The sequence below is a fragment of the Callorhinchus milii genome, unplaced genomic scaffold (assembly GCF_018977255.1).
Source record: "Callorhinchus milii isolate IMCB2004 unplaced genomic scaffold, IMCB_Cmil_1.0 Scaffold14, whole genome shotgun sequence".
NCBI lineage: Eukaryota > Metazoa > Chordata > Chondrichthyes > Chimaeriformes > Callorhinchidae > Callorhinchus > Callorhinchus milii.
The window spans coordinates 12,332,776-12,349,603 of record NW_024704755.1 but is presented as its reverse complement, the minus strand read 5'-3'; the positions used below and the strand labels follow the sequence as shown (position 1 = coordinate 12,349,603).

The following is a 16,828-nucleotide window of genomic DNA, read 5'->3' as shown; positions in this document are numbered from 1 at the left end:
AGTTTCAGCAGGCACAGAGGGTACTACTGCTACTCCAGTAGCTTTTTAAAGTTTTATTTAATTTCAAGTGCTTCGAATAACGCTACATGGCATTTTCTAAGGAACCTCAGAACAGCTGATGCACATTAAAGTACTACAGAGGATGACATTTGAATGACTGGCACTAACGCTGCTTAATTAATGGGTGTAAGAGAAAAATAATAATAATCCTTGCATTTGATATAGCGCCTTATCACATCTTCGAGACATCTCAAAGCGCTCCACAGAATATATTGTAAAGTGAATTGACTGTATATTTTGTGGGTGAAACACGGCAGCCAATTGCGCACAGCAGCGTTCCACAACCAGTCGTGGATTGAGTGACCAAATTATTATTAATTGTTAAATCAGAAGTCGCTGGGAACACACAGCAGGTCAGTAATCAAACATTTGATGTTAATATAAAGGTACTATTGCACTGTTTATCAATTGTTACAAAGAAGTTTGTTGGTGTGTTAAAGTGCATTCATCTTTGAGCACTGTAAAACATTTCCTGGCACCACCATTCAATAAGTAAGACATTGTAACCTGCCAGGCCTGGAGCTTAACCTTTTTCCCACTAAGAAAATAAACTGTCCCCATGAATTAACTGACCTGCTCCCTCAAAGTGTTCTTCGTTTCCATTGATTTATCAATTTGTTTCAGAAGGTCTAATTTTTCATCCTTCAGTGTTTTCAACTCCAGGCTTTCCTGTTCATAGATAGCCATGATCTTTTGGTTACATTGTTCTACTGTCGTAAACATCATGGCTTTCAGAGGCTGAAGCTCACGAATTTGGTCTTCCATGTAAGCTAGGACATAGAAAATAAATCGTTCCATGAATATGCCTGTGCAAAACAAGGTTTTACCTAGATTGTTTCAAACAGCTTTACATGATATATTGTACAGTGTAATGACTATGTATTTTGTAGGTGATCATGGCAATCAATACATGTACAACAACATCCCACAAACAGCCATGAAGTGAATAATCAATTTTATCTGAAAAGTTGTTAGTCAGGACACCAGGAGAAACTCCTCAAATTTCTCTTTTCAAATAGTGCCATGGATTCTTTAATGTCCACCTGAACAGACAGATGGGACATCAGTTTAACAGCTCATCCAAAGGACAGCACCTGTGACAATCAAGTTCTCTCCCAGTGCTAGACTGAGAGATATGAAACTTGCACCTATAACCTTCTAATACAGAGTCTGTCCTCCATTATCAAATTGGGGAAGATTCCACTCCACTCATGGCACACAAATGTGATTATGGACATTGCTCACCACCAATGCCTTTTGTAATAGAAGCTTGCTGACAAGATGGTAGATGGCATTCAGTCATTAAATATGAGCAGTGGTAAACCGTTCAGAATGGTAGCACAAGAAAGTGGAGGAGGAAAGTGCACAAGTGTGAATGTGCGCTGGCCTGCACAGGTGAAGTTATTGAGCAAACGTGGAAGAAGTACTCAATTTCCCATTGAGAACCACAGAAATGTACAGCACAGAAGAAGGCCATTCGGCACTTGGTGTCTGTGCTGGCTCTTTTAAGAGCAATCCCGTTCACCTGCCCTTTCCCTATCCTAGCTACACTCTGCAGCAATCTCTCTGAAGCAGGCTGTTAATCTGCCTGAAGTTGCTATTTTGAAAGTTGAAAGACATATCATAAAATTAATAGGCACTTCCAAACTAATGTGACCTGGTGATAACTTAGAAGTCCATGATGTTTAGTCACAAGAGATTAATTTACAAAAGAATGACAGTCTGATGACTAGCAATTTCCTTCCTCACTAATTTGCCCAAAGTCAGTCAGTACCATAGCAGCTTCCAGAGTGAGTGACAGGAAATTACATACCGAGGGTCAATTCATATTCATTCTTTATGGCTGCTAGCAGTGGTTTGTACGTTTTCAAATCCTCAATGAAATATTCAAAAACCTCACGGTAGGCCTTGGTAGAGAGATGAAAAACAAAAATCAATCCCCCAGCAGGTGTCTGAGGCAACATCTCACTGAATTCAGAAGAATAGCTTGTGAAAATATAATCTTAATTAGCAAGTAAGCGCATTTATTTACACGGGGCAGATCCACATTTCTAAATTACATATTGTTAACCATTTATTTCAATGAAAGCAGTAATGGCTTACACATAACCCTATCCCTAATGATCCACAATAACCACATATTGCTAAATAGAGGAACTGTATAGAAATGACTAATGCAAACACCAGGCTATTTCCTTTGCTTGCTAACCTAGGCCTAGTGTTGAAGCTGAATTCAGGAAACAGTATAATTTAGGAGTGCACTAGTAGTGGAGCTTTCCCACTTGGCTATCGGGAAGGTTTTACTTTTTTAAGACCTCCCGGTGCTGATACAAGGTGAAAATAAAATCTAAGATGAACAACTGCGATATTTACTACTAGTTTTTGTTTGTGGACACTGTTGTGCGCCGTGTTTCTCCCACAAAATACACAGTCAATCCACTTTACAATATATTCTGTGAAGTGCTTTGAGATGTCTCAATGACATGATAAAGTACTATATCAAACGCAGGGATTATTATTATTATAGTTTTGATGGGAAATAAAATTCCAGAATGCATCTGAAAATTTCTGCATGGAGGAAGATGATAAATTAACTTTTTAAAATAAACTATGACATGCAGCGCTTCCTTCATGCCTTTTATGTGCCAGATCTTTCAACAATTTTTTAAAAAATAATAAACTAGAATTACAGCAAAAGATAAAACGATTGGAACTTCCCTCAAAACAAAATAATGTGGCTTGTTTATTATTAAAAATGTATGGTTTCGTTTTATTTTGGTGAGGAATCGTATAGCTGAATTTAAAGGGTTAAGATAGTTGCACTACAGGCCCCAGATAGGTCTGTTCTCCTTGATTCTTTTCACACTGATCACTTGGCTCACTGAATCTCACATAGCCATTCAAAAGCTGCACACTGTTTCTTCAGTCTCACAGAAGCATCTAATTGTAATTGTCCCAGCAGTCATAATGGCTGGATCCCTTACTAAAAAGAAATGAAGCAGGCCAGACAGTAGGATGATTTTTTTAAACGTGATTGTCGTGCAAATTAGATATTCTGGTCCCGTCTCCCAAATTAACCTTGGTCAGCAATCTATCAAAGCTACATGGAAGGAGGAGGGTTAGTGCAAAAAAAAATTGGACGCAATTAAAATGTAGGTGCATGAAAAAATACAAGGAATTGCAGTTAATTGCATTTTGCCCACAAAATATACAGTATATTCACCTTGCTATATTCTGTGAAGCACTTTGAGACGTCTCAAAGGCATGATAAGGTGCTACATCAAATGCAAGGATTATTATTATTACTCACACATAAATAATGCTGAAGATCCCCACCCTGTGCCTGGCATCTGAGAGCGATGTACAGCAGAGGGTGGACACTACCACACAGAGACAGGGGGTTCAGCCATGATAACTTGAAGTGACTTGCACTATAAATTTTTTCTTATCCCATTTTCTCCCAACCCCTATTTAAAGAGCTGGCTAATGCTAAGGAATGGTTCAATCAATGCGTGTCAGAAGCCCACCAATACCTCAATCAAGTAGTCATTCCTCATCTATCAGTAGCAGGCTCTGTGGACATTGGAAAGGTGTGATGAAAGTATTTGGGATGCGGGAATCAAGAAAGGCACCAAAGCAAAACTCAATCCTACATTTTTCCAATCAGGTATTTGGATAGCAAAGGACAGTAGGAATCCCAGTTGATTCTACTTTACTTTCAGATTCGAGTTTACTTGCTCACTTGTGAAACCAACTGGAACATTAATAAATGTTAATAACCGACAGTAGATATGGGCAATTGAATTGGGACCTTTCCCGTTCTTTATAATTCAGTGTCACATCGTGGAGTCCTGTAGCTGAGTGGTTAGAGCACTCGCTTTGCAAGTGAGAGACCTGAGTTCAATTCCAGGCAGGTCAGGGCGAAACCTTGGGCAAGTTTCCTTACTCCACACAGAGCCTAATAATAATCCCTCCAAAACAAAAAACAATAATAAAAATTGGTCTTTTTCAATCTACGACTGTTTGTGGGACATTGCTGTGCGCAATTGGCTGCCGCGTTCGCCCACAAATATACAGTCAATTCACTTTACAGTGTGTTCTGTGAAGCGCTTTGGGACGTCCTCCCGCCGTGAAAAGCGCTATATCAAATGCAAGGATTATTATTATTATTATTATCTTGTGGTGACACATATGTGTGCGATTGTGCTTAACGTGTTTGCTCAGCAAACCTGGCTTGGTACAAACTGCAGTTGCTCTAAACACACCTGTAGCTTGACCTCTTGTATTTTGGGCTTACTCATATCCAGGGTCTGCAGTTCTTTCCTCAGGTGTGCTTCCAATTGTTCCAGGAATTGGGGTTTTGCAGCATTGCTTGCAAACTCATCGTCATACCTGTAGGGTGAAAATGAAAGAAATGCCCAGATTTTTTTTTATAAAGTTCAAATTAAATTGCTGATTCCACAAACTTCTCATCCAATAGGTTCTCTGCGTTCTCTGGGATCAAATGAGTAAAAGATATGAAACTAACATTATTAACTTTTCTCATTTATCTAAGCTATTACAAATTGGGAAATGGCCCCCATTCTGCCTATCGCATCTCTTTTGTAGAAATTTGCAGGGAATTAGGGAGTTTATTCCAGTTCCTGGCCAACAATCCTCCAGATAAATTGGGTAGTCACTTCACATCTGTAGGACCTTGCTGTCACCAATTGGCCTCCAAATACAGTCATTACACTTGCTAGTAATTGCCTATGAACAAGGCTATAGGCAAGAATTTTATAATTTTTTTTGGAAGTTAGAAGAGGAACTAACTTGACCTCTGCACATCTGGGTTAGGGAGGGAAACATCAGCCTGGGCTCATGATAGTTTTCTTGAGATCCTGTTGGGGTTTTGCATGTGTGGACAGAGTTGGGCTTGGTTATGATACCTCCCATTGTTAATAGCTCATCAACATACTACTCAAAACCTACTGGTGAATAATAGTGAGACAGCAGGTAATGATGCCAGTGGAACCATACTTCAGGAGAGGGAAAAGGAGTCCATTACCTTTAGGAGAGGAGAGTGGTTAAACATAAGAGAGCATTAACGAGGAGCACAAGTGTTGGGGAGAGCTTTTTGGAGTAGGTTTACTAATACTGTATTTGAAAGCAGCTGTAAAACTTGCAAAATTTGTGAAACGATGGCTAGAAATCTACTCAATGATAAAAACATCAACCAACATGAGAATGACAATAAGGATAAACAGCTCTTTAGATTGCAAAAATTATTCATTTTGTAGGTCAGCAAAGTCAAGATTGTTTATTCAAGCGACAGTTTATCCATCAATGAATCCTTCAATTCTGTGTGCTACTTGTAATTTATTATATTTTTGATTTTTACACATGGGAAATATCAACATTGTGGCCAGCAAAATTGCTCATCAGCAGGGAAAGAAACATAATCAGGCACTGATTTATTGACTGGAAAGCATCGAACTCAACTGACTTTTCTCGCAATGAATCTTTGAAGAAAATAGAGCATTTTTTTTCTGTGATTAAAAGTGCATCAATGCTTCCTGTTACTTAAGTGGGAGATTACGTCATAGGTTTGACATACTAGATATTTCATGCTGCTGGATTTTAGGTCCACTTTGGATATTTGCCAGTAATAATAATATAATAATCCTTGCATTTGATTTGGCGCCTTATTGCGTTGTCGAGACATCTCAAAGTGCTTCACGGGATATACACTAAAGTGGATTGACTGTGTATTTTGTGGGGGAAATGTGTGATATTGGGTGGAATGGACATGGGGACAAAAATACATGGCTATGCTGGCAAATGTTGATGATCATTCTATGTCATTTTACAGTTTCTATCAATAGAGTTGCATAAGAACTGACATGTTAAGACTGCGTATAGCATCTAATATTTTTACTGTCTTATTCTGATGAGCCCAGAAAACTTTACTCTCTTTGGTCACTTGTAAATCAATGTTTAGCACAATTCCAAGATCTCATTGCACAATAATAATAGCAACATGATAATCACAAAAAGTTCCCAGTCAGAGCTAGTATGACTTACCCATCTGCGCATAATTCATTTAATCTTACTAGGGTTCATGAGAAGTTTATATTATAAAGAAGTTAATTCTGAAGTGAAGCCTTCACTGGTTTCTCAGTTTATGTGTTAAAGCTGTGCACCCATCTCATATAGACTATTGTCAATCAAAATCCTCATGACTAAAATTGTTTTAACAGAATGCTAACAGTCTCCACTCTAACTTGTAACAATCTTAAAGAATGTAATTGACTTACCCATGGTGTTTGGGGATACCTGATGATTTAGGTTTACGAATACTGCGAACAATCTTTCCAGTCATATGTGCAGGCCAGGCAGACAGGTACGCTGAACAATAGTCCCCACTTGGCTGCATAGATGAGCATTTATTAAAAAGGAAAATGACAATCACTGAATTATATCTATTGAGAAAAAAATTCTATGTTTTTAAAAAGGCTTGACATGCAGTGTAAAACTGGGTCAGATAAATCAGTAGTCTACCTGTGCTGAATTAATTGATCTCAGCCAGAGTGGTACTAGGAACACTACAATTCTGCTTAGGGCAACTGTGGTACAAATTATTTTTGTTCAGCTGAGTATCTGACTGACGTTGGAACTCATAAACATACTCAACACTAGACAGACAGTTCCACAGATGCAACCCATCTACGAATGGAAATTTCTATGTCTTGAATGGAATATGCACACAAGGAGGATAAAGAGAGAATACAGAATGAAGGGAAAATAGTAAGAAAAGAGGAAGAGTATAAAAACAGCCAGGGCTCCAACTCCTAATCCCCTGCCGAGTGATTTTGATGGAAAGAATACAGGAGTAGATTGAGACAAGATTGCAGAAGGGGAAGAAAAGGGGAGAAACCCAGAAAATAAATGCTTAGTTAAAATTCAACATCACTAATATACTATGTAAATAATGCAAAATAATAATTTGGAAAAAGTCTGTCATTGGAAAAAGGGAAACAGCTTACTGTATGGTGTTTAATAGATTTACACTGATAACCAAGATGCTCACAACTAATATTAAAATACATCTGAAGCCTTTGCTGTTAAATTATTTGTTCTGAAACTCATGAAGCACACAGGTCATAAAATATTTGTTCTACTCCAGAGCTCATTGATGATTCTTCACTACCTTTTAAGATTTACTTATTACTGAAGTTTCAAGATTTGGAAACCTTACCATGACGTCTTTCTCTGGGAGATAGTATTTCACTTTACAATCTTGCAGATGGTAATTTGGACAGGTTAGTTTAGGCGCACATTTATAGAATGCGTCTGTACAGTCCACACCACCACTTTCATCATTGGAAATCGGGCAAGTAAAGGGATTGTCGACTTCACTCGACTTGGTTAGGCTGTCCCTATAAACAGAAGACAATGGCTGTGTTATTATGGCGAACAAAGGTAAACATCAAGTTTGCGCTCTTGTTGTGAAAGTCTATCTGTTCACATTTGAAGAATTTTTGGGACTGAAGGTAGCTCAACTGTGCTCGATTTGGGGTTCAGCTCGAATTACGAAAACTGCCATTGCGTAGCTATCCTTTCAAAACTAAACCTAGTCATTTCATGTGATCTATAATTCTATTTTTCTAAGTAAACATACTCTCTACAATCCAAACTGCTGTATTTTGTTGGTGAGGTGATCTTACAGTGGAGAGAGTTTCCCTGAACACTATCCTCTAACTAACAGCAATGGCAAGCAAGCGTATGTAAAACCAATACTGCATCTACGCACCTCAGCAGTATTCCAGGGCACTGCTGATGACAGCCCAGCCAGCCAGGCTCATTGGCAGGACTTGGAAGGGCAGACCAGTCACTGGGGCAGGGAATCATCCCTCTCAGCTCCTATTAACCCTGCGAGCCAAAGCCCTAACTGGTCGGGTCGGCGTAGCTGGACAAGCAGCAGGAAAGCTTGCCAGACAGCGATATCAATGCAAGCTATGCGGGTTTAACTGGTTTGACTCAAACAATCTATCTCTGGGATTTCCATGTGTAGGTTGGGATGCATGAAAATCTCATCTTGGTTTGGATAATCTTAAGCATGTTGATGGGTTTCCGCATGTCTCAGACACCCAGCTGACCAAAAAAACAACCTCAGCAAGATGTGGTTTGAGGTGAATAAGTGATTTGAGGTGAATAAGTGAGTGAGACAATAATGTTAAAAAGGTACATTACACAACTCTACAGTTGTAAACTTTAACTCCTATCCAACGTTTCCATCTGTCTTTTTTTGTTTCATAAACCTTCAGTTTTTCACCCTCCTCTGACTGATTGGCTCACTGAAATCAGAAGCTCATTATGTGGGGATTCTCATCCGAGCTTCCTATCACTCTCATTCTTGAGAGTCACCTTCAAAAGCAACACTTTGATTGGAAGTGCAGCCCTCAGCAACAAATTGGTAAGTAGCGCTGACGTAGTATGATGTCAAGTCTATGTGCAGAGATCAAATGTGATATTTCTATTTAAGACATATTATCTACCAATATAAAGCACAAAACAGATTATAAAAATTGATGGAAAAAAATTATGAGGCTGTGATCTGATTTAGGAAGTTTGCAGATTATATCCTTACAGATTGTTATCATCATGAACTACAACAGTGAAATTAAAGCATGTTTTAAAAAATCTCTTTGAGACTGTAAGTTATACTAAAGCCTCAAACTCATGTATAGGTCTCCTACATTCTCTATGGAATAGACTAGTTTGCAACGTCACATCAGAGAGGAAGTTGCCTGTAACTTGACAGCTTCTAGCCATAAAGCAAAGTAACAAATGTGCCTGGGAATTAAGTATAGAGGACCTCTATTTCCCTTCTTAACAATTTCCTTTTACCTTCAATTAAATTTTCCAATGAAAATTTCTGTTTAAGGTACTCTACTTAGAGTGCAGTTTGCAGATGCTTATAATAAGTTATCATGGGATTAATCTGGTCCAGGTAATGAATTTTGCCACCTTATGTTTGACCCTAAATAGTACAGTCTATAAGCATGCTTCCTTAATAGAACAACTCCCTACTTATTACAGAACTTTTATTAATAGAATTAGATAAAGTCTCTTGTGGCCACCACTCTTGAACCAATGAAATTACTTGTGGTTGCTTTGGTTAACTTTTGCCCTGCTTAATACTTGCCTTCATGCACAATGGTACTGACCTACTTAGTCGACGATAATGAGCTTTAAGGCCCAATCTTTACAATCAAACTATCAATGTTAGATGTAGGTTAACAAAAGGGTCAGAGCCCAATACATACGGTCCTTTTTATTTATAAAAAGCAAACATGAGACTTATATGAAGAGAAAGCAACATTATTGGATTTGAAATGGAAGATTTCTGATTAACTAAAAAAATACATTTTCTAGTAAACAAAAAGTTACTACGATAAGCGTAAATGGTAACATGTTGGAGAGGATAGAGAAATGGGAACAAGGATGATTTCAGAAATTGGGGTATTAATCGATGGAGAGGCAAGACAAATTTAAAATATTTTTCATCTGAGATGGAAAATGGATATGGACTGGAAACTCCAGATATTCAGAGGAATAAATAATAATAATCATTGCATTTGATATATAGATCACGTCTTCGAGACATCTCAAAGCGCTTCATAGAATATACTGTAAGGTGAATTGACTGTATATTTTATGGGCGAAATGCGGCAGCCAATTTCGCACAGAAGTATCCCACAAACAGTCATGGATTGAGTGATCAATGAATTTAACCATCTGGGAATGTGAGTACAAAACTATAAGATGGGTTACATTTAACAACAATCAAGAATTAGAAGAAAGTTGTTACATTCATAGAGCAGTTGTGAGTTCTTGGAAAACTTTAGAGCTCCTTCAAAAATAACTGGATGAACATCATTTGGAAATGCAGTTTGGCCTGAGATAATCAAATCTGTGTTCTACAGAGATAAAAGGCTGGGGATATCCTCCATTGAGAGCAACATGTAAGGATTAGTATCAATCAGGAGATATAATCTGGATTTTTTTTGTTTAATTACTTGGGGAAGCCAATGTATTACTTTTCCACAGGAGAACAAATGGGTGTGGTGGATTCCATGACAGGGTGCACCCACGTAGTGTGTCAAACCAGCAGCCTCAATAGATTAAACATATTTCTACTTCCATGCTTTTTACTCGTTCAAAACTAACCCTTACCAATCGCCAAACCCCTGGAGTCATTTCTCCCCCCCATGTTGGGTTAATACTGGCAGTGTCACAGTCCTTCAGACATATTTAAGATTCGTATATATGAAGAACAGCCGCCAGTGGGAAGTACCCAGAGAACAGCAAACGCTCACTGAGTTGTAATTCCAAAGACCAGTAAAAGGTACCTCTCTGATCCTTTTTTTTTCCCTCCTCTCGGGAGGACAGGGAAGAAAGTTGGCGAGAGAAGGAAAATCATATTTATAATAATAATAATAATAATCCTTGCATTTGATATAGCGCTTTTCACGTCGGGAGGACGTCCCAAAGCGCTTCACAGAATAGACAATGTAGTGTCTATATTTGCAATGTAGTGCTTCGTTCTGTACATTTCAAATGATTGATCACCTCGTGTTTCGCACCGACAAATGGTAAGGATCAGAACCAATGGCAAATAACAATTTAGATGTAATTTGTCAATGATCCCAGTCCAGATCCTGAAGGTATTTAGGCTCCACAACTGAACTTCACACCAGCAGCGCAAACAGCAGGGAGACAGACACCCGAGCCTGGTCACAAATGGGGTCACAACCTTACCCTTCCAGAACAAGGCAGCCGGTTTTAGGCGTCGACATGTTGGAGCAGTTACCAAGGCCTCGGCTCCGGTTTTAATGCCCCAAATTTGCTCCCTCTCAGATCTTGGACCAAAGCTATTTGGTGTCTCTGCCTTTCCCTGTCCGCGCGCGCGCGCGTGTGTGTGTGTGTGTGTGGGAGGGGGTGTCCTTCTATCTTTCTCTGCGGATCGTTCTCTCTCTCTCTCTCTCTCTGTCTGTCTATCTGTGTGGGGACCTCTCTCTATGTGGCCATCTCTCTTCTCTCTGGGGATTTCTCTCTCTCTCTCTCTCTCTGACTCTCTGAAGCGTTGTTGTGTACTGACCGTTACTATGGTGACGGTTGAAGGCCCCCCCCACCTCCCCCTCCGCCCGCACTCTGGTCAGGACCCTCCAGTCTCTTTGGCGGCCGCTGCAATGCCTGCGCTCACCGCTCGTTTGAATTAACGAGTGAACGCAGCCTCACACCCCATCGGTTCTTTATTTTTTTTTCCAAAAAACGAAACAAATCATAATCATCATTTCCAATTCACAGCAGTTGTTTCGGAAGGTGGATTTCGATCCCGAATTAGTCGCAGGTCCAACCGCCGTGAACAGGCGGCCGTGCGTGACCCGCACGCGCGGTGACTGACAAGTTATGTAACCGGGAAAGGGTGAGTGAGTCCCGGGGGCCCCCGGGGGAGAGGCGGCGGAGACGCGGATGTTTCGGTCGGTCCCGGCGTGGACATTTTGACGACCACATCGGTGCGCGAATGATAGCTCGACAGAGACCCACGTTCTGTTTGTGCAGCGTGTTGTGTTTTTGAGAGGTGAGAGACGTGTGTGTGTGTGTGTGTGTGGTGGGGGGGGAACCAGGGAACCACACGGCGCAGTGTGGGAATTGTAGTTCGCCATTTCCATTCGGGGGGGGGAGGGGCCGGAGAGAAAGAGACGCGCTTTTTTTTTACTCTCCCGGAGGAAGGGAGCTGCCTGCCTGCCTCGCCCCTCGCCTCCTGAACATTTTACCGAGTGGGTAAACCGCGTGCGCAATACGTGAGCGCGGGCGGGGCTTTACCCGCTGTACGGTTTTTAACCGTCTTTGAATTTGACAGTTGCGACGGACTACAACTCCCAGGCTGCCCCCTCCCGCCCTCCCCCGCGCTCGGCTTTTCTCCGGCGGCTCAAGGCCCCTGGGCGCCTGCGCTGGGGAGGAGAGGCGGAGGGCGCGCGACGCATTGTGGGAATTGTAGTCGCGCTTTGCCATCAAAGCCGGGCTCGGGCCGCGCGGCTGGACTACATCCCCCGCCGGGCCTTGCGCGCAGCCCGTGCCCCCAGCCAATGACCTGTCAGTATAATACGTTCGTTATCCGGGATATATACACAATAGGATCCAAGATGGCGGAACTGGGAGCTTCAAACCATGGGGACTCCGCGCTGAATTACCAAGAAAAAGAGTTAAACGAACGATTAAAGCGGCTCTACCCGGCCGTGAACGAAGATGAGACGCCTCTGCCTAGATCGTGGAGCCCGAAGGACAAGTACAACTATATCGGGCTGTCACAGAACAACCTCCGCGTCCATTATAAAGGTAAATATGTGTGGAATCATCGCGCTTAATCTGGTAAAAAGGCTGACGTCCGCCTGTGTTGTGAATAGGCGATTATTTGATGTTTTTCTGTCCGTTTATATAGACCCGGTGATTGGCACCGTGACACGTAATGATCTTAATACTGATCGACGTCACCAATTGATCCCTTCTGGATGTGGCAGTTTGAATTAAGTTTTCTTCGATTTCTCTTTCCGACCCCCCCCAACCCCCACCCCCACCCCCATCATTTTTAAACATCTAAATTGCCCTCTTTCCAAATAATTTCGTTTCCCGAGAGGTTTAGCGCTGTGGTCTGGTTGTTGGAAACGATTACCTAACGATCCTGAGCAACAAGGTGTATGTATGTATGTATGTAGATCGTCTCGATGTGGCAGGGCATTACCATATTGTGTAGGAACTTACATTTTTTTNAAAAAAATTGTGTTAACAGGCTGAGCTTTGTCCGTCAGAAAATGTATCATTGATTGTCATTCGATTCACGATGCAGACACTTCCATATGTATTACATAAATGTGTTGACAGGCGTTTTGCTGAGATAAATCACCCTCTTCCGAAAAACATATTAATTTATTTGGCTCCCACTGATCTCATTCGACTCCCGACACTGGCGCAATTCGGTAGCCAGCGATGATGAATAGACCGCAACAGAACGCGCCGTGTACTTCCGAGTATTATTGTTATCTGTTATTGTTAAACCAGGTCACGGAAAAAATCACAAAGATGCTGCATCGGTTCGTGCAACGCACCCGATCCCCGCAGCCTGTGGCATTTATTACTTCGAGGTGAAGATTGTCAGCAAAGGCAGAGATGGGTAAGTCCGCTGCTGCCAAGTCGGTAGGCTTTTGCCTGTGGCATTACGTGACTCTTCGAAGCGGTGGACAATTCCCTAATAATCACGGCTTCCCATTATTCGCAGGTACATGGGGATCGGACTGTCTGCCCAAGGTGTCAACATGAACCGGCTGCCCGGTGAGTGAGTCGCAATCGGGCTATCACTTTTTTTTTCGTGTGTGTGTGTGTGGGTGGGTGGGTTGGTGGTGGTGGTGGTGGTGGGGGGGTCGATTTAAAGAGTTGAGGAGCAGGATTCAAATCCCCGGAGCGTCAAACCGTACTCTTTATAAGGGCACAACATCAAAACAACGGTATTGTTCATTTTGTACCATTGCATCCGAATACGCCTCGAATACGCCTCGGATACACACACCCACACACACCCCCACCCCCACACACACCCCACACACCCCACCCCCACACACCCCCACCCCCACACACCCCCACACACACACACCCCCACACATACCCCACCACACCCCCCACACCCCACACCCCCCCACACCCACGTTTTGTATTGAGATCTCAGTGTCCCGGCCTGTCCGGGGGGGGGGGGGGATGTGGTCCGGGTGGATCCTCAGGCGAGTTCCCAGGACCGGTGACACTTGTTTTAAGATGGGGCCCTGGTCACGTGCCCGCGCCGAGTACATTTGTTGACATCATTAGCATACGGTCACGTGACCACTGCGTGCACTTACAGGGAGTTGGATTTCAGGCTCTGCAGCAAAATAAAAGCTCCCGGAGACTGACACACTCACTCACACACACTCACCTGAGACACACTCACACACCTGAGACACACTCACACACACACACCTGAGACACACACACACACCTGAGACACACACACACTCACACACACACACCTGAGACACACACACTCACACACACACCTGAGACACACTCACACACACACCTGAGACACACTCACACACACACCTGAGACACACTCACACACCTGAGACACACTCACACACCTGAGACACACTCACACACACACACCTGAGACACACTCACACACACACCTGAGACACACTCACACACACACCTGAGACACACTCACACACCTGAGACACACACACACTCACACCTGAGACACATACACTCACCTGAGACACACACACACACTCACACACACACCTGAGACACACACACACTCACACCAGAAACACACACTCACTCACACACACACCAGAGACACACACACACTCACACCAGAGACACACACACACTCAACCAGAGACACACACACTCACACACACACATACACACCTGAGACACACTCACACTCACACACACACACCTGAGACACTCACACACACACACCTGAGACACACTCACACACACTCACACACACACCCGAGACACACACACACACCCTCATACACACACCTGAGACACATACACTCACACACACTCACACACACACCTGAGACACACTCACACACACCTGAGACACACTCACTCACACACACACACACCCTCACACACACACACCTGAGACACACACACCCTCACACACCTGAGACACACACCTGAGACACACACTCACACACCTGAGACACACTCACTCACACACACACACACTCACACACCTGAGACACTCACACACGCACTTACACACCTGAGACACACTCACACACACCACTCACACACTCACACACCTGAGACTCACTCACTCACTCACACACACCTGAGACACACTCACTCACACATCACCCACACACACACCTGAGACACACTCACTCACACACCACTCACACACACACCTGAGACACACACACTCACACACCTGAGACTCACTCACTCACACACACCACTCACACACACACACCTGAGACACACTCACTCACACACACCACTCACACACACACCTGAGACACACTCACTTACACACACACACACACCTGAGACACACTCACTCACACACTCACTCACACACATTCACACACACACACACAGAGCTCGAGAAAGCCTGGTTCAGTCCAGCCACCGGGTGTTATTTTTTTTAAGAAAAAAAGAAAAAAAAATAGCACAGATCCGGACTTTGTAACATGGTATATCAACGCTCTGAGACCCAAGTTTTTTTTTTAAAAATGCCCCCACCCAAAAAAAAATCCATCCAAGGCATTTTCTGTTGAATTATTCACAATTACTCACCGATAATGTTGGTGGCAGTGCACAGAATTGCTTTTTTTCAAAAAAAAGATGGGCTTTCTTTTTTACACACTGATACCGCTTCCCAGAGTGGGAGACCTCTGGGATCTGACTCCTGTCTGCAGTGCTCTTTAGCTAGCACTTTAGATTTGTGTGAGGAGGTCATTTTCATCCCCTCCCCCACCCATCATTTATATAAAGGAAAATCTTCTGAACTCCTTTCTCTTATCAATTTAACACTGGGGATGTGTTGGGAGTGAACACAAATGCTACGTAAAGGGCTTCTTGTGGTATATCATTTGTATTTGGGTTGATTTTTTTTCTTAGAGTAGGTATTTAAAGACGAGTTTTGGTGGGCACAGTTCCAAATCCATGAGTCGTTGGTAAACCATTTCTTTAAAAGGGAGAAACGTTGGTAGATATGCTCTTGGAGCCTTTCTTTACGGGCTGATTGCACACTAAGAAGTTGTAGCTTTAACTACACTTTTTCAATGAGAAGGGAACCAAAGAATACTACCCGAGTTTTATTTCTCTCTTAAATGCACACAGAACTAGGTGATGAGTTTTCATTAAAATGTCTGCCAAATACTTTACTATCTCTGCCTCTACCAACATAGATTGAGGCTTTCGCTAACTTTGAAATTACATTTTGTAATGACATTTCTGTGTTGAGCTCTTTGTTTCCAGTTGTATTCTCTTTCTTGCCTGCTTATTTGATTGCATGGAATAATCCCTAGATTTAAATTCCATGGATGCCTGAAGTCCCCCGGTGTCTCCTGTCTGATAAATGAGTCTTAAACCTACCAGCCAGTGGACATTGGAGCTGTTCCGAATCTCACCTTAATCGCACATAAGGCGGAGCAGTAGTGGCTTGATAGCGATCAAGAGAGAAATGTGAGAAATTGTTTTCTCTTCCTGGGATGGAATCACTGAGGCCAATTCTAGTGCCTGGCTGAGCATCTTAAATCTGCAGTAAAGATCAAACATGGAACCTTCCTGGTCTGTCTCGGTGTCACAACTTGCTTCCACTGAGCAAGTAAGAGAGCCCTGGAAAATAGAGTAGAAACCATACGAGTCCGTTGCATATTAAGTATGCAATTTTAATATGCCTACATCTGAGACGTCTTGAAGACGTGAAAAGCGCTACATCAAATGCAAGGATTATTATTAAGTGGAACATTTCAGATCATTAATAACACAAATGGTTCTGTTTTTATTGCAGCTCCTTGTACAAAATAACATGTTGTCAGAAGTACAATATTGTGACATTTTGAAGGTTAGGTATTGTGTTCTAAAAGTTGAATAACCTTTTTTTTAAATAATCTTGCGTCACAATTGTCCATCATACGACTGAACATCAAATTGCAAAATAGGT

The 16,828-nt window shown here is 42.3% G+C and overlaps 2 protein-coding genes across 3 annotated transcripts in view; one reads left to right on the top strand and one right to left on the bottom strand.

Annotated features, from left to right (window-relative positions):
- The window catches only part of tsnaxip1 (translin-associated factor X interacting protein 1), a 29,051-nt gene extending 17,936 nt beyond the window's left edge, over positions 1–11,115 (bottom strand). For both annotated transcript variants that reach the window (XM_007889524.2, XM_042340533.1), the window contains exons 1-6: positions 10,864–11,115; positions 7,298–7,478; positions 6,357–6,469; positions 4,326–4,452; positions 1,874–1,967; positions 634–830 (exon numbers count right to left, since the gene is read on the bottom strand). In XM_007889524.2, coding sequence (XP_007887715.1) covers positions 634–830; positions 1,874–1,967; positions 4,326–4,452; positions 6,357–6,469; positions 7,298–7,478; positions 10,864–10,901 — 750 coding nt within the window. In that variant the 5' untranslated portion in view covers positions 10,902–11,115. The remainder of the gene's footprint in view (positions 1–633; positions 831–1,873; positions 1,968–4,325; positions 4,453–6,356; positions 6,470–7,297; positions 7,479–10,863) is intronic.
- Positions 11,116–11,522: 407 nt separating this feature from the next.
- The window catches only part of ranbp10 (RAN binding protein 10), a 57,264-nt gene continuing 51,958 nt past the window's right edge, over positions 11,523–16,828 (top strand). Inside the window, exons 1-4 of the mRNA XM_007889523.2 lie at positions 11,523–11,686; positions 12,244–12,444; positions 13,165–13,276; positions 13,382–13,434. Of these exons, the coding sequence (XP_007887714.1) occupies positions 12,252–12,444; positions 13,165–13,276; positions 13,382–13,434 (358 nt within the window). The 5' untranslated portion in view covers positions 11,523–11,686; positions 12,244–12,251. The remainder of the gene's footprint in view (positions 11,687–12,243; positions 12,445–13,164; positions 13,277–13,381; positions 13,435–16,828) is intronic.